This window comes from Podarcis gaigeae (assembly GCF_964106915.1).
Source record: "Podarcis gaigeae genome assembly, chromosome: 1".
Lineage (NCBI taxonomy): Eukaryota > Metazoa > Chordata > Lepidosauria > Squamata > Lacertidae > Podarcis > Podarcis gaigeae.
Window position 1 is genome coordinate 59969445 of NC_139678.1, and position 20541 is coordinate 59989985.

A 20541-nucleotide genomic window follows, 5' to 3' on the forward strand; every position below is an offset into this window, starting at 1 on the left:
TCCATCCTCACCGCCAGTAGGGGAGGGGGCGGGAGGGGGTGAAGGGGGCCCTGGAGGGGAGGTGGATGTCAGGGAACTGCCATCGGAAAGGCAGGAGGTGGAGGGGCTCTCAGAAGCCAGAAGAGACTCAGCAGCGGAGGAAGGCACCAGCAGGGGGAGAGTGGGAGATCAGAGAGAGAGGGAGGCGAAGGAATGGCTCAGGGAGTCTTCTAGCGATAACAGCGGAGAAGTCTCAGGACCTCCCATAGGTACACCCACTCCTCGCTGGAAACTGTCGCGCCGAGAATCCAGACGACGTGTTTCCGTCAAGGAGCTTTTATGCTGGAGTAGATTCCGTAAACGCCCACTGTCGGATTCTGCCAGGGACTGAGGGAGCCATGATTAAGGGGCTCCGCTATAGACAGAGCTTTGCTAATCTGGGCAAACTCTGAGGGACTACGCTTTAACGCACAAGCAGCTCATCATCCCATCACACCCTTCTGCTATCAGAAAACAGAGCCATGCTGCATGCATTTATGCTTAATCTCTAGTCCTTGTGCTGAAAGGAGGAGGAAGGTCACTCTTCAATTATTAGAAAGTTCTTTGTAGATGACATTCAAACACCTGCAAATGAATTTCTCCTACTCTTACTCCTGCTGACTATCTGAACCCTGTTCTTAGCTGCTAGAGAAAAAGATAAATTGAATGGTATGTGTATAGCATTTACCATTTAAAACCAGCTAGAGACTGCAGCCACAAAGTGTGTATATTTGTGGTTCAGCATAATTGAAGTAAATCTCCTTATTGTTAAACAACCTTCCTCATCAGCATATATGTGCCCGCAAATCCTGCCAATGAATCCTATTGCCCTGTGATTTTTACTTTAAAAGTGGAGGCAAATGGGAACTAAAAAATAAATATACATATATAGATATATTTGATTAACAGGAATTGAAAAATAACCAGTGGAGACATCCTCAGACTTTTTCTATGACAAATAAGCCTGTTGCCTCCCACCCTCTCCTCTCCTCCATTTTCTACAGCAAGGGTAAAAAGTATCAAATATACATGATTTAAATTTAATTTCAAGGATCATTGGATACAGGCTAGATAGCTGAAGATGTGCTATAGCTTTATAAATGTTACAGAGAAATGAGGCAGCTCATCATGAATGCCAAATACAGTGTTTTCCTAAGAGAATATGGTCGCCTCCGCCGCAAATGGTTGTTTCACCAAACTTAAATAACTTGATAAGATATTCGGAACCTGAACTGGTGTATCACAGTACAGCACTAGCCCTCAATCTGGGGGTTTATGAACAGAAAAAGGTGTTCCTTTGGCCCTGTGGAGGCTTTCTCTGCTCTTAGTGAAAGCCAGGCAGCCTGGAGCAAGTGCAGTAATAAAGATAAAGTAACCTCCTCCTAAGGGACGCGGGTGGCGCTGTGGGTTAAAGCCTCAGCGCCTAGGGCTTGCCGATCGAAAGGTCGGTGGTTCGAATCCCCGCTGCGGGGTGCGCTCCCGTTGCTCGGTCCCAGCGCCTGCCAACCTAGCAGTTCGAAAGCACCCCTGGGTGCAAGTAGATAAATAGGGACCGCTTACTGGCGGGAAGGTAAACGGCGTTTCCGTGTGCAGCTCTGGCTCGCCAGAGCAGCGATGTCACGCTGGCCACGTGACCCGGAAGTGTCTTCGGACAGCGCTGGCCCCTGGCCTCTTGAGTGAGATGGGCGCACAACCCCAGAGTCTGTCAAGACTGGCCCGTACGGGCAGGGGTACCTTTACCTTTACCTTTAACCTCCTCCTCCTCCTCCTCCCACCATCTGCCTGGCTGTTACCTGGTTTCAAATGAATCTCATTCGGCAGTGAATCTGCCCCCCCCATTCCACCCAATGGCTCCTGGCTGGGGCTTTGGATTGCTGCGCCTAGGTCTGTAGTATAATAGTATTTTAAAAGTGCACCAGAAGTGTGTGGTTGTCTTAATTTGCAATATTCATAGGCCACCAAATAAAAAAAAATTCTGAGGTCCACTTACACAAAAAGGGCAAACAGGTAAACAACAGTAAAAGAATAGTATAATAAATGTGATGCAGCATAATTAAAACAAGCTCCAAACTAAGGTCAGGTAAAACTAAGAATGGAAAATAAAGCAGAAGAGCTAAACATATTTTAAAAAACCTTCAGCAAGAGTTGAAGGATATGTAAAAACTTGTTTGTTCCACACAAAGCTGGGATGTCTCTATTCATAACTTCACTCTGCTTGAATGTTATCAGGGCCAGCTTTTCTTTCCCATTTGACAATTACAGTCGTACAATTATCTGGCTGTTTGTATTTAGGATGCTGCTTCTTTGTCTTGCAATCCTTGGAGGAGCTTCTAATCACCAGCAGCACATGAGTACAGTGGTACCTTGGGTTAAGAACTTAATTCGTTCTGGAGGTCTGTTCTTAACCTGAAACCTGAAGCACCACTTTAGCTAATGGGGCCTCGCGCTGCCGCTGCACGATTTCTGTTCTCATCCTGAAGCAAAGTTCTTAACCTGAGGTACTATTTCTGGGTTAGCGGAGTCTGTAACCTGAAGCGTATGTAACCTGAGGTACCACTGTACCAGTGAGATATGGTGGGCAGAGTATCTGACATACATGGACGTAGCCAAGGGGGGAGGCAGGGGGACAGCTGCCCCCAATCAATAAACATCAATACAAATCAATACAAATCTGAGGTCTGCCCACCCCTAGCAAAAGCTTGCCTCCCCCACAAAAATCCTGGCTATACCCATGCTGCATTCCTACTGAATTCAGTGGGACCAACTCACATAGGGTTATAGCATTAGAACAATGCCTGCTCAGCCATGAAACTCCCCTGGTGACTTTGGCCTAATCATGATCTGGAAGCTTAATTTACATCCTAGCCATGTTGTGAAGATAAAAATCCCCATGTGAACTGCTGTGAGCAATTTGGAAAACTATGATGTGACTGGCTGGCAGGCAAATGTCTCTTTCATCTCCTCATGTACTTTTTTAAAAAAGTGGTTAGATAAAGAGTTGTTGACTGCTCTTCTGTCACTGGATGCTTAGCAAAAATCAGCTACTGCCTGCATCTGGTGGCCATATGTAGAAAAGATGGTGTAGAAGTAAGTGAGAGAACATACCTGTTTGAAATGTTGCTGCCCCCTAGTGAGAGAGACTGATATAACTTCTCCAGGGCCTAAAATACAGATTTGATACTTTAGCTCACGAATGGGGACGCCGAGACTCTCCAAACATTTGTTGGACTGTAAGTCCCATCATCCTTGACCATTGGCCATGATAGCTAGGGCTGATGGAAGTTGGAGTTGAACAACACTTGGAGGGCCACAGGTTACCCATCCTTTTGGTATGCCAATACTGTGTATGTAACATGGTTGGTTTTATTTATGACACAGATGCAGTTTTTGTGTACTTGCATATCATAAGTAACTTTTACCATATAGTGTGTTTTCTCTCTGTACATCATTATATTTTCAAAATGTTTACCAGAGCCTGTATTTTCAAGCAACTTCACAGAATGAGGCTGCACATTCACATAGGATCAGCAAAAGCTTGTTAGTCGTACTTGATGAAGTCTATCAATATTTGTGCATTCAAAAATACTGGGAAGCGCATGATTAGATTCTGTCCAATTTTGTTACCTTTTACCGTTCTTCCTTTTTAAAAAATGTTACTGACTTTTAACAACAAAGAGAAACAGTAAACAAACAGTACATGTCTGCAGTTTTTTGGCTGCAGAAAAAGCAGGTAAGGAGTGATATAGTCCATAACAGGTTAGCACTAACAGAAATTTATCCCATGAGCGAATCCATCCAAAAATACACCTGATAGGCTGGGGGCCAAGACAAATTGCCACTGAAGTGAACGTACACAGTAAACGGAAACCATATTTCAGAAAATGTGTCCTCTTCACCTCTAGCCATCCTACAGCTCCAAGTTAGGTTCTCTGCCAAAGCCACATACCATATTCAGTAATACCTCCTTTACACAGAGAAGCCTTCTTCTTGTTTTCTAGAAGTGGTCAATTTCAGGTCATATGAGCCCTTACAAATATACTGCACAACATTTTCAAGACGCTGATAAAAGTGTAACAATCACAAATATAGCTGTGGGAAGTAGCCAACTTCCTCCAAGTCTTTCCATCCCCCCCCCCCCATGTTAGGATTCTTGCTCTGTGCTTGCAGTCATGGGATTGTTTTATGTCACATGACGGTGTATGTTTTCATTCCACATAGTGGGAAGTGACGGAGACAGGATGTTTGTGTTTACTGTGCTTCTGTGTTGCTGTGCTGCTGAGTTTGTTATGCAAACCGCTAATACTCTGCAGGTTCCGTAAGTGTGCTGATGCCTTTTGGTATCAGTCGCTGTGATGTTCAGGCTGGAGAAAGCTTTTGAAGCTCCCGAATGACTGACCAGGAGGGAGAGAACATGCCAGTCGGGCATGTGTCTCTGCCAGGGTCCTACTCGCGAGTAGGACAATCCTGACACCCCACACACAGTGGGGAAATTACCGTATTTCATAAGAAGTAATTTAGTAATGATAAGATAAAAGTTATAAATACTAGGAAATTGGAGAAGAAATATAGCACAAACTAAGAACTCCACTACACTCTGAATATATATATAAGGTGCATGTAATCAATGGAAGTTGATCCACTAAGACTATTGGGGCACAGCATAGAGAATGGCAAGCATAGGCTGAATGCTCCATCAGCCCAAGCATTTTTTTAAAGGTACAAATGACCTAAAATTGTGCAAGTAAATTGAAAAGACTATACTGTATCTCAAGCCCCTTTACGATACAGACATCTATTTAAACATGGTAATACCAATGATCTTGATAACACCACATTGCTAACATTGAAATCCACCTAGAAAAAAGCTCCACTGGTGTCCTGTGTGCTCCACATGTTATTTCATAATTCCTTGTGTTAATTCATAATTCCTTGTGTTAAAGCACAAGGAATGTCCTTGTGTTAAAGCACAAGGAATGAATAGAAAGTGAAAGTGAAAATTCCTTACACAGCATAATTATGCCATAACCTTCCTTAGTTTAATTTTTTTGTTCATTTTCACTGTGCTCAATAGCATTTTAATTAGCAATCCAGAGTTTAGACACTGCATTTTGATGTGAATTGTTGCACTACTTGGCCTGGTGAAGGGTTGGGTTTGTTTGTTTTTTAATGGTCAAGCAGCTGAGCAGAGCTGTAATTATAACTTAGGGTTACAAAGAAAGTGATGAAGCATTCAAGGTTGTGATTTCTGATGTCACCCACTCGCTTCTGTGTAATTAAAACCTTGTAATCCACATCTGAATTGTCACTGTCGCTTACCCATTTCTTATCCAAATGTACCCCCTGTCTGGTTTTTCTCTTTTACAAGACAGACTGTGATTAAACCACAGCATAAGAAACATATACCCTCTGGACAAGGTCATTGTTGGATTCTTCTTAATTACTTGAGACATTTCTGTGCAGTCTAAACAAACACGCACTACATGCAAGCCTTTTCATTCATCAGTCTGCGCTTTGTCCCTTGAGGTACATATATTTCTGAGTCACTTTGCATTTCATATCTCTATAGACATTTCTCATTATATATTGTCATTTAAATAACAGTACAGTTGTTCCAATCCATGTTCAGTATCCAGAGGTATATTCCCATTAAAAATGGATTTTTTTATAGTTTGAATTGTAAGAAACAGCTAAGAAAAACAGCAGTGCGCATATGTCTTGTTCATATGAACTAGCAAACTTCAGTGCTATGAGCTTGTTCTGACTGGTCAATGCGCTTGCTTAACTGCATTGTTTGTTGTCTTGGTTGTGCCCCAACCTTTGTTGGACCACGAAGCTATGCTCTGTAAATCTGTCTTAGCAAGCCTGTGCAGTGCTCTGTAACAAAAGAACACTATTTTCTTTGAAATGCTTCACTTTGTTATAAAATACTGACTTGAAAATAATCCTGCAGGTGGCAGCAGAAATGCAGATGAAACCAAAAATCATTTTCATTTCAGTGAGAATTAAATGTTAATATAGGATGTGTGGTATATTTAATAAAAACAGAGGTGACCATTACTCTGTTACGTACTAAAAATGTTCTCTCTATTATGAGTATTAATTAAATGTCAGTAAAAAAGAAGTAATTGTTTCTGTGAGGTTCTATTAAAAGTACATTTGAATATTGGATAGAATACCTGGGTTTCCTGGTATCTCTGTGGAACACCCTCCCATCAGATGTCAAGGAAATAAACAACTATCTGACTTTTAGAAGACACCTGAAGGCAGCCCTGTTTAGGGAAGTTTTTAATGTTTGATGATTTATTGTATTTTTAATATTTTGTTGGAAGCTGCCCAGAGAGATTGGGGAGACCCAGCCAGATGGGCGGAGTATAAATAATAAAAATAATAAAAATTATTATCATTATTATTATTATTAACAACAACAACAACAACAACAACAATAATAATAATAATAATAATAAATTTGACAATCTTCTGGATGTATTTATTTTAAGTTTCTTTAATGAAAACAGCAGACCACCATCGGTTCACATTGGAGATACAGTGTTATTATTAGTACTTTTTGTATATTATTATTATTATATGGAGGGGCTTCTCATCTGTCTCTTCCTTAATTTTAATTATTTTCTTCTTTTTTCCTCATTAAATTTGTGAATAAAAACTTTGCTTTTATTTGTTTCATCAATATTTATTAGCTAATCTATATATTCATTGGAGAAAGTACAATTAATCAGCTTCATTATATCCAGAAAGGATTTTTGGTGTTCTTTACCACTATAAATATATTTGCATCTGATATATGAAAGAAAAGTATAACTTTGGAAACAGATATCTGTACTGGTCTCTCTTGTGAACTGTACACATTATTGTCATATGCCAATGAGAACTCTAAGATACTTTAATTGATCTTGAAAAGCCAGTGACCCTTTCTGGACAACTGCCAGATCATCAGTGAAATTGATTTTGGACTGTGCCAAATTCCCTGTAGCATTCAATCCAAGTGTGTTAGCTGGACAAGGGAGGAGGGGTGAGAGGGGAATGATGATAAATTTTCAGAAACTGAATGGGATTAACAGCAGTTTGCTCAGCTGTCAAAACTAAGTAGAGGTTTTTAGGTAGAGATCGTTTTAGTTGTTGGTGAATGCTGCATTAGCGCATGCAGAGGGAAACTAGCTGCAGCAATTATAGAGTGAAATAGTTTGGCTCAAACACTCCAAAGCAGTAAGTTAAATATGTTTAGCTTCCTTCATGATAAAAGGATGAATGCTTTACTATTTCATACACTTGGAAAACGGGCGATTTACTTTGAGATTTCTCAGTGTTTACTTCTTAAAGTGCTGTGGTAAGTTTTTCATCTTATTATAAAAATTTCATCATGCTTTCTGTTTTTAATGGGATTCTGCTTCCTAAGTGCTTGCTTTTAGCATTAATATTTTTGTATTTTATTTATAAGGGTTTGTAGCCACAGAAATGCATGTTTAGTATCACAAAGCACTAAAAGCTCAAGCTGAAAAATAATGACAGCTAAACTGAAGCTGAAAACCTCTCCTGCATTTTCAGTCAAAAACATCGAGTTTGAAACTATGGTGCACCATTGAGTCCAGTGCTGGGTTTCTGTCTAGTAAAACTGTGCAGCAGCCCCAGTGTGCATATCAGAGCTGCAGACTTGCTTTTATGTGTCCATGTGCCATATAACTGTCTAAAGTGCTATATCCCAGTTGGGTGCTAAGCAAGCATTACATTATCATACTTAGAAGTCGATATCACTGCAGCCCAATCACTGCAGAAGCTCCTGCTCTAAAAAAGTGAACAGTATAGCAAATACAGCATAGTGAATAGGTCATAGCAATTTATAGAAAAATGGCAAAGGCAACATATTTATAAACTAGTGCGTTCAGTTCCTCTCCTCATTATGAAGCACACATTGGGATTCTTTTCTGTAATCATTACATTCCCAGTTTCTGTACCATTCAGCCCACCTGAGCATTAAACACAGGCTGCAGAACAATTGCAGTAAGATAAATTCTGTTTGGGAAACTACAACAAGCCCCTCTTATAGAATCATACAATTGTAGAGTTGGAAGGGTTCCCAAGGGTCATCTAGCCCAACCCCCATTGTGCGGGAATCTCAGCTAAATAATACATGACAGATGACCATCCAACCTCCACTTAAAAACCTCCGAGGAAGGAGAATCCACCACCTTTGAAGGGAGCCTGGTCCACCGTTGAACAGCTCTTACCACCAGAAAGTTCTTACTGATGTTTAGTCGGAATCTTCTTTCTTGTAACCTGAGGCCACTGGTTCGCGTCCTAGCCTCCAAAGCAGGAGAACACAAGCTTGTTCCATCTTCCATGTCACAGACCTTTAGATATTTGAAGATGGCTGCCTTGTGACTAGTCTTTTGGATGCTGCCCTTCAATAGCTAGTCTCAGTAAGGACACCTAGTGTTTAAGATGGTGTTTAGCTGGGAGGGTGGGAAGTCTTTGAAAAACTGTGGTGAAATTGATGTTCGATGCTTTAGCTGAGATTCCTGCATTGCAGGGGGGTTGGACTAGATGACCCTTTGGGTCCCTTCCAACTCTACAATTCTGTAAAATATTTATTAGATAGGAGCGGCTGGCTAATGTTCTCCTTCCTCCATTATAGTCACTAGAATTAAGCAGTTGAGACAGGAATGTGAATCTTGCCCTTTTTTGTTCAGTTGTTTCTATTGATACTTCAGTTTTCTTACAGCCGTTATACTATTATTATTTGATGTGACTTATTAACATTATCTTAAGAATACAACTGGCTTGTCTGAGTCAGTCTTGACAGCTTGTTTATATTGGAAACGTGCCATGGGGCACAGTAAATCCAAGGCCCAATGCAGTTAGAGGACAAGATACAAGCAGGCCGTAAATCATGCTGTTTAATCTTATGTCTCTTTTAACAGGCTAAATTTGGCCCTTTTTTGGCATTTTGAAACATACCCAGTTCTTTTACTTAAACATAAAGAGGCTGAAGTTCCAATAGCAGCTGAAATAGTGAAAGCTTTGCCATACTTGGTATAAACTTGTTGAAATATTAGAGTAAAATAAAACTATATTTAAATACACTTCTACGAACTGACAAGAGCCAAGGAATATAGTTGATGCAGGTTGCTTAACTCCCACCCTTTTTAAAAGGCCACAAAACAGATTTAAAACTAAACCTTCATAATGGGACCCCACCTATGGGCTTTTTTAAAGGTCTAAGAACATAAGGAGAATTATGCTGAATCAGGAGCCCATCTAGTCCATTATTCTGTTCTGACAGTGGCCAACCAGATGCCTGCAGAAACCTCACAAGCACGACCTGAGTGCAACAGCCCTCTCACCATTTGTGATCCCTGACAGCTAGTATTCAGAAGCTGCTTCTGACATACTGCTTCAAACAATCAAGATAGCATATAGCCATTATGGCTTGTAGGCATTTGCAGCCTCCACAAATTTGTCTAATTCTTGTTTAAAGCTATCCAAATTAGTGAAAAGCATGGTGGAATCCATGTAGGAAGCCTTGAAGAGTTCTGTATGGTGGCATCTTTACAGAGGGGCAGGAAATGACCACCACTTTATTGTTCCCTGGAGTATTTAATCTCTAGCAATCCAATCCTGAAGTGACCAACTGGTGTGGAATAGGGATCTGGTCAGTGTTCTCCAGGAAAGGGTAGCAGAAGGCAAGTCAGTCATACTATCACGTCCAGATCAGTAGTGGTCAGGTGACCCAAGGAACTATGAAGCTGCTGACTCTCTATGACTCTATGAAGCAGCAATGGCACTCAAAGCCTTATGTCCTACAGTGTGAGATACTTTGGTATTGAGCTATGAAAGAAGGTATGTTTGCATCCATGAGGGCAGAGAGGGAAGAAGAAGCTAGCTGAAGAATACTAAAAATAGAGGCCAACACAGATGAATGTGGTTGGAGGGATGTAAGAAGGATGTGTGTGGTTGAACACAGCAAAGAATGCAGGTGTAAGAAAAGCAAAGTGTGGGTATTTGCTGGGTTGGTTGTATCTAGGAATAAAAGCTTTGTTAAACCCCTGCTGTTTTTAATATTTCAATGCCATTTGAAGCAAACATTTTGATTACTCTTTTCTCTTTTTGCGTCTGGATTATTGTAGCATGCTTTCGTTTCCTGGTTATTCTTCAGTGACAAAAATGTTGTCTAACTTGATGCCCATGACTGACAGGTTCCCATGATTGTTTCAAGTCTTTCTAGTGCCTCATAGATTGTATGCCAGACCTCTCTCTGTGGAGTTTCATTAAAACATTCAGTCAGGGTCCAAGGAGAATCAGCCTCCCAAGGGCTCTTTGGAGGGCTCTGTCATCTCAAACCTGTCAGTGTTTGTTATTACAAATGACTTCAATCCTGAAAGACTACATGGAGGGGCAAGTCTTGCTCAGTTTTAAAAGCACCTCACATCTTCTATTGTTGCATAATGGGATGATAGGAGTGCCTCTAGCATTTCAAGTACTTATACAGTGTTTAAACAAAGACAATAAGAAATTGTAGTCACTTAAGGCCAGACAAGGAAATAAATATGCCTGTATTGTAGCATTGTGGGGTTCCCTCCTCACCTTTCAAAGTTAGTTCTCAAAGCCAGAAGCCCCTTTCTTCTCTGTGTAATCACAGTTCCATTTTATTTATTGCATTTAGATTCCCCCACCCTGCCCATCCTCTTGGAAGCTCAGGGCTGCATCCTCCCCTCATTTTATTTTGTCGACATTATTGTGAGGAAGCTTCAGCTATCACTGTGAGGCACTGAGTGGCCCAAGGTCCCTGCAGAGCAGGGAGTTGACATCCGCACTCCATGGTTCAAGTCCCATCTTCAGCACTACACTGTCTCTTAAGGGTATAGACAATATCGTAGGACTAAAAACTCTGTTTCTACACAAGGTCTTAAACAAGCGAACTACAGTAAGAGAGCACAGGTTCAAGAGGGGCTGGGAAATATATTCTGTACAGTGGCAGTTCACATTTTTTCAGTTTGGCAGATCTCCCCAGCCATGGTGGTTCTTCTTGGAAGAACCATGGGGTGAACATATTTACTAATACACAATATGAGGTTTCTGCCTGTGATAATATATAGAGGGCAAGAATTATGTGTAGAAACAAGATGCTTTTCAACGGTGGAAACAGCCTGGTGGAACAACGAAACATTAATGAAATAATTTAGCAAACAGTTAAAGCTTGCTTATTTATCTGTCAATTTAAAGTGTTTTTACCCTGCTTTTCAGCCAAAAGAATTTCCAAAGTGAATAAAATGAATGAATAAAAACAAGGGAGTCTCTCTTTTTTTTACAGGCTTGCAGTGGAAAAGAAATCGCAGAGAAGCAAAAAAAAAAAAAAAAAAAAGTGGGGGGGGGGATGAGGAGGAAAGAGGAAAACAAGTAGGCCCAAGGACCAATTCTTAACATATTACTTCTTGATTCTCAGCTGGAATGGAAACGGTTGAGGGACAAAAGGAGCCAAATTAAGCTGGTCTCTCAGCAGAGCTGATGGAACAGCCTTGTTTCACATTGTTCCCTGATGGAATGTCGACTATAAAGGGTTAGTTAGTTTGGTGTAGTTCTGCTTTAGATCCAAGAAGGAAATGTGCTTCTTTATAGGTATTTTTGACTGACACACTTTGGGTTTCATTTTCAGAACTGAACTATCAAAATAAATTAGGTCATAGATCCTTGAATAAATGTGTCCATCATTTACTGCCTTTTAAAAGTCTGTTTTGTCATTTAAATCTGTGATTCTGATTGTCATTTTTGCTGTATTTTTGTTTAATTATTGTGCATTGTTTTTGCTTCTTATTGTAAGCCAATCAACCGCCTTGAGCAATGGGACAAAAGCCAGGGTGGAAATGTTGGGTAGCTATCCTTCCATCTACCTATCCAAATGTCCTTCAGTAAGTTGGAACCTCATGATTGATCCAGCTGACTGAATATTCCCTTCTGCAGTGGCATTCGAAGTATGACTTTGACGTAGTGGCTACAGGGAGATCCTGAGGGAAGGTGGTGTTCATGCATCTCATTATGGTTCATCTAGGATCTCCATATTAAACTCTGGAGCCAAGTCCAGGGGGTGTGGGTGCTTTTGCGCCCACAAAACTATATATGTGGGGGCTCCCCCCCGAAAAATCAATGGGCAAAGTTGATGCCCTTCCCCGCTGTCCCCATCTCTTCAACGTGAGAGAGGAGGGGCTGCTGTGTCTGGCTCTGCCAGCTACTCCTCCTCCTCCTCCTGATCAGTGAGGGAGGAGGAAGAAGAGGAGGCGCCACTGCTGGTTGGTCGGTGTGTGTGACATCACACGTACTACATGCAGGATGTGTGTGTGACATCACACATCAGCGTTATGTTGCAGGCACCCACAATCTTCAGTGCAAGATGGCACCTATGTTATTAAACGTTACTGCAGATGTAGCTAATCAGAAGCATGAATCAGTCATGCTTCTATTTCCCCCTGGCTCACCCAGATCTCTGTTGAAATACTCTGCTTTTTTCCTCTGAATTAGTAACATGACTACTGTATTTCCATCTCTGGGTATATTTATTTTTGTAGACTAAAATGTAAAGTTGTTGCTGAAGATTCCCTTTATGTGTTTTAACTAAGACCTGAACTGTTTCATATGGTGTCTGGCTTCACACAATCTGCTGTGTGTGAATGAAATTGGCCCAGGTTACTTTATGTGCACAACCCAGCATGCTCTGAGTGGTGTTTGGCGAATAGACCAGATAGTCGTATGCATTAAAGAATTGTTAAACTGATCTAATTTTATTCTCTGCTGTATTTTCTTTCGTTTGTGCTTTCTTGTGTTGATAAATTCCAGACACCATTTAACTATATTTGCTTTGTGAAAATCTCCTATATTTATGTTTCTTTTTGGGTACTCACTGTGAGTCTGCCTAGAACTATATTTGGTAATATTTAGAGGCATTTTTGGTTACTTCTAGCAAAGTTACACAGATAGTGAGAGAGCAGCTTGTGTTTGACAAATGATGGGAAATTGAATGTATTTTCTGTGGCATTTATTATAGTGCACGCTATCTAGCATTTCACAGAACAATTCAAACCATATGCATCTTCTCATTGCAAATGGTTAGGCTTGCGTTTGCAGTCAAGACATTACAGGAGCGGATGAAATCCAACCTAGCTGTACTGCAGTGTATATTGGCATTCAAACAAGACCACCATCATCTGTGTAACAGAAACACTTGGAATTAAATAAACTCTAGGCACAGCACTTGTCTATGAAAGAGGCATAGTGAGTGGTTATTCAGCCTAGCTGTATTTTGAATTTGAAGACATTTCATTTGCTGTCGATAAAAGTCAGCAATGGTTCTTGCAAAAAGAAATAAGACAAATGGGATTTTAACTCATAAAATCAGTTGAGCGTTCAGCAGAACAAAGTCAGAGCTAATTGAAATGAAAATTTCTTTAGGAAGTGAAGTTTTTTATGATGTATTGTTGAGATAGGGCCAAAACAATTTACCACACTGAGCAGCAAATTTTTGTAAGTAAAAACTGATCAAGAGATGGAGGCAGGCATGTGGTAAAGTCCTCAGGCAAGTGCATCTTCTTCCAGAAAATCCATATTGGGAGCTGATGATGAGCAAGACTGAGTTACTTCTAAAGTTACACAGTCTATCCATAACAAAGTTGTGGCTTAAATTTCCCATATTCAGCTCTCTGACCACTAGAAGTTTCTTCAGAGAATAAAACATAATGTATACATAAAAGCAATCCCCATTAGAAGGTTTTATGATGAGGTGATACAATCTTCATCATACAGATACAGATATAACAGGATTAAGGATGAGGACATTGTTTATTTTTAATTGAGAAGGCAATGTGTGATGGCTGCAGTTTATAGTTGTGAGGAAAAGGAAGACTAGAGAGATAAAATAAGAGTGGGAGATGGGAGAAGAGGATAAGAATTGAGAGTAAGCAGTGAGAGAGAAAATGAGGATCAGGGAATGGTACAGGAGACAACAAGTTGTGGGTGGGATGGATGAAGAATTGCTTTGCACAGTTCAGAGCTACTTAATAAATTACAAAAAAGTTTCCAAAACCCTCTCCTTTAAACACCACAGCAGCTTTTGCAAATAAATTTAACAAATTTACAAGTGAACAGGAACTTTTACTAGCCTGCTGCTCATTCATTGCTAGATGTTGAGAGGACCGAAAAGCATATAACCCTACCTGGATTTGATTCTTCCTTATCAGAGGCAACTAGACTAGTGCCTATACTCAGTCCTGCATTGCAGAAACACATGAAAAACATAGTAAGAATGCATCTTTTACTGAAACATATCAATAAATCCCTAGTGGCTTAAAGTCTTAATTGACACTTCGGCATTAAGACAAATCGGAGGTCTCTGCACATACTACGTTGGTTTACAGTCAATGGTACCCTTGAGCTCTGCCTTTTTAGGTGCATTTAGCATAAATTGTGAAAGAGCCCATATGGGTTGACGATGCACCAATTAAATGTGTGTGCTAATTAATCCACGAAAGGCTGTTCTCCCTGCATCTGGGTCTGTTAATAAAATTTCTCCTGCACCATGCCTTTCTATGGCTCTTGGCATAACACTTTCTGAGGAGGAAACTGCAGCAGAGACCGTCCAGTTTTAACGGGTTGTGGTTAATAATCCAACACACTGGAAATCTTCCCACATCCTAGCAATGCCTTCTTTCTATAAAATAAGCATACACATCTGCTCTTCAAGTTAGGATGTAACAGTGTGAAATGACCGTTGGCTTATTACAAGAGGGTTCTCCTGGAAATTCACATCCCTGCTACGCAAGGAAGATGGGTGTGCTTGGAAATGTGAGGTGGTCTGGTATGGATCATGCGAGGGAGGTTAACAGAGCTTTATCTTCAGTGAGCAGCCAAAAGTGAAGCAAAACAGCCTCTGTGTGGCTGCAGCAGTTAGTGATTCACAGAACAGCACTCACAGTTTTCCCCCCACAAACTGCTGCAAACATTCGCTCTCAGACGTTGTTTATTTTTAAGTTCAAATTTTTTCTTTTTTTCTTTTTATAAAAAAAGCAGCTTGAGAAGCTCTAAATGCCGTTTATTGCTAGAGGATCTGGGACGGCAGGTAAAAGCCGTTAATCCCCAGCAAGCTCCTGGGCAGACTAACAGTCAGAGATGACAAAAGTTAATTGGAAACATGAGCAGCATAACAGAAGACATATTTGCAGTAATTGGGATGTAATGTCTCCAGAAGAGAGAGTTTGCAAAGAGTAACTTTAGAAAAGAAGTGGCTCTCAAGAGGTGGGTAAGCAAGTGTGGTTCTTATGCTCTCGTATTCATTGAATGAGACGCTTTCAAACAGACAGAATCAATAAGAGATTTGGACTTGCCAAGGAAGCATTTTCAGCTAGCTCTTTTTACTCCAGCTGGTTTCAATTATGAGATAAAGATGTATCGTTTATTGTTTCTGCGTGAATAAGGATATGATGAGTTTCGGTTTTGTAGATTTGGGTTTGATTCAGTGTTTTACTGGACTAGAAACTGAGCTTGCAGTTATCAGAAGGATCTTCTGATAGAGTGTACATGTGTGTGTTGTGCTGTTTGATCCATGTTACAGTTGGATTTTTGCCAAGTAGCAAACTTCAGCAGAACTAATTCTGCTCAGTATAAAGCAGACAGCTTGGGTTATAAAGTTGTTATATTTTTTAATTTTCTAATAGTACGCTGTTAGTGTCTGAGCAGGATACTCTGACACACACTGACCATGTGCATTTATTTGAATGTAGTTGCTGTTAGGTAACATCTAAAATACATTATTCTCTATTATTTGGTAAGCAACTAAAAGTAGACAAGGTAATTCATAGCAATAAGAAACAGAAGGTCCCTGCTAGAAGGCTTTTTTAAAAAAACTTAACAATTTTAATTGTTGATGATTTGATCGTGCTATTATTTTACTGCCCCCCCCCCACCAGAACAAAAATAAAACAGATTTTGTTTTGAATGACATAGATAGTGTTGTGTTCAGGTCATATAAAATGTTACCTTAGTATTTCGTAGCTGCTGTTAGATGTTGGCATTTTGTGAAAGCAAGCTGTGTTCACCTGAAGACTTTCCAAAAACCAAGGCATCATGATTTTCTTTTCTTTTTGTTCTCTGTCTCCAGAGCCAGCAGACAATTTAGCCTCTCAGCCCACAGGAATGAATGAAAATGCACCACCTTCAACCCAAAGCAGCAGTAGCAACAACATTGCCGGTTGCAATAACTCCTCAGCCATCCCCCAGCCCAACTCTGCCGTTAAACCCTGGCGCAGCAAGTCACTCAGTGCCAAGCACACAGCTACGTCTTCCATATTATCAGTAAAACAGCAAGTCCAGGAACCTCCAAAATCCTCTCCAGAGATGGTCAAACCAACTCCCAACAGTCAGAAATCCATGCTGGAAAAGCTGAAGCTTTTTAATACAAAAGGAGGCTCCAAAGCAGGAGGGTCATCCCTTGAATGTCCGGGGTCTCGGGACACTAGTTGTGAAAGGTTAGAGGCCCTCCCTAGCTTTGAGGAAAGTGAAGAGATTGAAGCTGCGAATCGGAACACAAACAACCCCCCATCAAACAGTCCCAAAATTGCACTCAAGGGAATTGCACAAAGAACGTTCAGTCGGGCACTGACCAATAAGAAGAGTTCCCCAAAGGGCAATGAGAAAGAAAAAGAGAAGCAGAAGGATAAAGAAAAGGAAAAGGGCAAAGACGTTGCCAAGAGAATATCCGTAACCGAGAAAGCAGACGTGAAAGAGGAGCCGAAAGAAGAACAGATCCCTCCAGCTACAACCGAGATGCCAAAAAAATCCTCCAAGATCGCAAGCTTTATCCCTAAAGGAGGAAAGCTAAACAGTGCCAAGAAGGAGGCACCTGCCCCTTCGCACAGTGGAATACCAAAACCAGGGTTGAAAACCGCCACAGGGAAATCCTCAAGTGCCCCAAGCTGTTCGGCAAAGGATGGCGAGAGAAGCCGCAGTGGGAAGCCTGCCTCAGGCCTCTCTCATCAGAAGCCCCAGCTGGACGGCAGGAATTCCAGTTCCACGTCAAGTTTGGCCTCCTCTGAAGGGAGAGGCATTGGAGGGGTGCCTGCTTTGAGTACTAGTAGCAGTACCCAGGCTGTCAATGGGCCCACAGGCAGTACCACACAGACCACAGGAAGCAATACTGTGAGTGTTCAGCTACCTCATCCACAACAGCAATACAGCCACCCGAATACTGCCACAGTAGCACCATTCATGTACAGGTAGGAGTAACTTTTTAAGCAGGGCGTGTCAAGTCTGACTCACTTAGCGTAGTCTGCTTCTTCTGTGGTATGCTTTCTCTAGAAGTAGGAAAAAACCTACAATAACAACTTGAGTTTGGTTTCCACCCCAAACGAGCGTTCCAGATCCTAATAAGCAGCAGACTTGTGGTGTGCATAGGACAGAGCTTCTTTTTATTTGTGTCTCAAGTTAACTGCGAAAGTGACACAAAAGACGAAATACAACTGTATGTTTCTAGGCTACAAATAATAATAATAATAATAATAATAATAATAATAATAATAATAATGGTAAGATTATGGTTTGGTTACATTTTGTGCCAAACCTTAATAACATGGGGCTGCTCAAGGTACAAAATGAAAAATCCCTTGCCACAACTATATAGCGATTATAGAGATGTTTGGAAATTGGCAGAAATGTTTAAAGCAGATTGCTGAATCTAGATAAGACAGAGATGCTGTTAGTGGTAGGTTTCTCAGCCTAAATGAGTAGATTACATCCTGTTCTGGATGGAATGACACTCCCTTTGAAGGAGCAGCTGTGTAACTTGATACTCTTGGATCTGGCATTGTCATTGGAGGCAAAAGTGGTCTCAGTGGTATGAAGCGCCTTCTACTAGCTTTGGCTGGAAGCCCAGCTGGCTTTGGTTGCCTATGTTCTGGTAACCTCCAAGTTAAGCTAGTGCAGTGCATTGTACATGGGGCTGTCTTTGAAGTTGGTTTGGAAACTACAATTAGTGCAAAACTATGGCAGCTCAGTTGTTAACTGGTAGAAAAAGGCATTACCATATAAAGCTGGTTCTAACCCAATTGTGCTGGCTGCTAATTTGTTTCTGAGCCAAATTCAAAGTGCAGGTTTTCACCTTTAATGTCATATACAAAATCAGGACTCCTATGCCTAAAGGACTGCATTTCCCCATATAAATCTGTCCAGAACCTGAGGTCATCATGTGAGACCTTTCTCTGTGTGCCACCTTCAGGGGAGGTTTGGAGAGTGACAATGAAAGAGCAGGCCTTTCCTGTAGGAGCTCCTCATCTAGGGAATACTCTCCCCAGGACAGCCTGATGTCAACTTGGCATTGTTTTGGTACCAGACAAAGAATTTTTTCCCTGGGCGTTTTCTCTTATTATATTTTCAATAGGTTTATATATTTTCTATTGTATTGCTGTAGCAATTCATAAAGTTAATCAACTGACTCTGGCTGAAATGTTTTTTTAAAATACATAAACATTTAATTCAAGGTTAACAGACTAATTAGTTAATGGCTACATTCCAATATCATGATAAACTGCACATGTAGTTTCCCCCAGGCTTGTACACTCCCCTGCCCCTCTCCACAGTTGGAGGCAGCAATGCTGCAGTTGAGGGAAACCATAGGAGAGGGTTGTGCTCTTGGGTTTGGGTCGTGCTTGTGGGTTTCCCACAGGCATCTGGTTGGACACTGTTGTCACAGTGTGCTGGACTAGATGGTCATTGGCCTGATCCAGCAGGTTCTTCCAATGCAACTGTGATGAGGCTCTCGGAAGCTTTCACTGAATCTTATCAGGTTGTCTGAACCCACCAAACTGTGATTTGTTTAAAACAAGCCAATTTCAAACTGTGTTTTATGAAGCTAGCTTGCTTCAATAACCTATAGTTAAGATTAACTACAGTTTTGTGTTTGGACATAAGCTAAACCGTGGTTAGCTGCAATCAGAAGTGAAAGCTTCCCAACTCCTCCTTGTGGCTTCACTGGAGGAGGAGAGCAGACTAAGGAGTGCACAAGCTTAAGGGAAATTAGCTGGTTGCTGTCATGAGAAAACGTAGTTTCTTTTGATGTCTGGACGTTGCTGATGACTTTAAATTTCTTCTTGCAGTATTGGGACTCTCACAAAGTGTGTAATGTACTTAGAGGGTCATGAATGAAGCAATATCTAGATTGGATTTTCTGATACTTTGCGTTCATTTGAGAACATAAGATCTATTAAATCCTTCTAAAAATAAGAATAAATAGGGATGCTCATAATAAGAATACTCCTTCCCAGCATATGTCATTCTGTAGTTAATGAGCCCATGGAAATAAGCCATCTGCTTAACTTTGCATCAAAAGGATTCCTATCTGTTTTGGCATCTCTCACATGGCAGTGGGATATGTAAAGAAAGGCACCTTCTGTATAGTTCCAACATGAAAGTCAGCATAGATTGACATGCGCTGACTGTTAGTCAAGAGTAAACTATTCACACATTGTGGCTCATACCCAACCCAGCGATTTCTTCTTCTATACCAACCTTGCACAGGCATTAAGAAAATCATCCAAACCACATGCTGAGCCACTTCACACAAAGAGTGAACCATATTATAGCTGTCATGTGGTCACCATCACAAGTAAACCAGCCCCTAAATTCTAGAATAAAAATTAACAAAGATTTTTTAAAAAACACTAGGAAGTTATATGCTGCTTTAATATGATAGATCTAAAACACTATGCCTCTTGGAGGAAAGGTGGTATACAAATGGAACAAATACTGTAAATAAAAAAAGAAACTGACACAAACAGCCTGCATCACATTGCCTAAAGTAGTCTCTGTTGTCATCAATGATGGCTGGATCATAAAACAGCAATAAAGGTTGTTGACCAGGCTGAACGCTTAATTTAAAAATATGAAGGTATTTGTATAGCCAGTCTGTGGGCCTGCAAAGCCTGTATTTGACAGTGAATATTTCATATATTTTTTACAGTTGAGTGCTTGTTTCCATTTCTAGGACATAGCTCAACATGGGACTAATGAATTATGTAAAGTCAGTCTGCTAGTATATCCTGGGGAGAGGACACAATGCGAGATGGCAAGTGTACTTGTATTGGTGCTGGAATTCCTTTTTGCCATATGAATGACTACATTTCTCTCTCTCTCTCTCTCTCTCTCTCTCTCTCTCTCTCTCTCTCTCATATTTTGAACTTAAGATCCCAGACAGACAATGAAGGGAATGTAACGGCTGAGCCCAGCACCGGAGGGATGAGCACGAGCATGGATTCTGCTCCTTACACTAAAACTACACAGCCTATTTTAGAAGATCTTTCTGGTAAGACTTACATGTGTTGACTTTGTTAATACAGAGGAATAAAGGATGGGGCTAAATGACATCATTAGTTACCACTATCTCCCTTCTGTGATGGGAAGGAGATTAGTGTGCATTTTTATTCTGATTCTGGGTGAAAAGGCCCTGCCTAACCTTCCCAGTCCTGTTCTTTGGCT

The 20541-nt window shown here is 40.9% G+C and overlaps 1 protein-coding gene across 18 annotated transcripts in view; it reads left to right on the forward strand.

The window, feature by feature from the left end:
* NAV2 (neuron navigator 2) overlaps positions 1-20541 on the forward strand; it is a 555491-nt gene that overhangs the window by 404974 nt on the left and 129976 nt on the right. For 16 of the 18 annotated variants that reach the window (XM_083748518.1, XM_083748520.1, XM_083748503.1 and 13 more), the window contains 2 exons: positions 16175-17288; positions 20250-20368. In XM_083748518.1, the coding sequence (XP_083604644.1) occupies positions 16175-17288; positions 20250-20368 (1233 nt within the window). Of the gene's footprint in view, positions 1-14764; positions 15313-16174; positions 17289-20249; positions 20369-20541 lie in introns of those variants that run through there. The other 2 variants (XM_083748511.1, XM_083748512.1) reach the window with 2 other exon arrangements.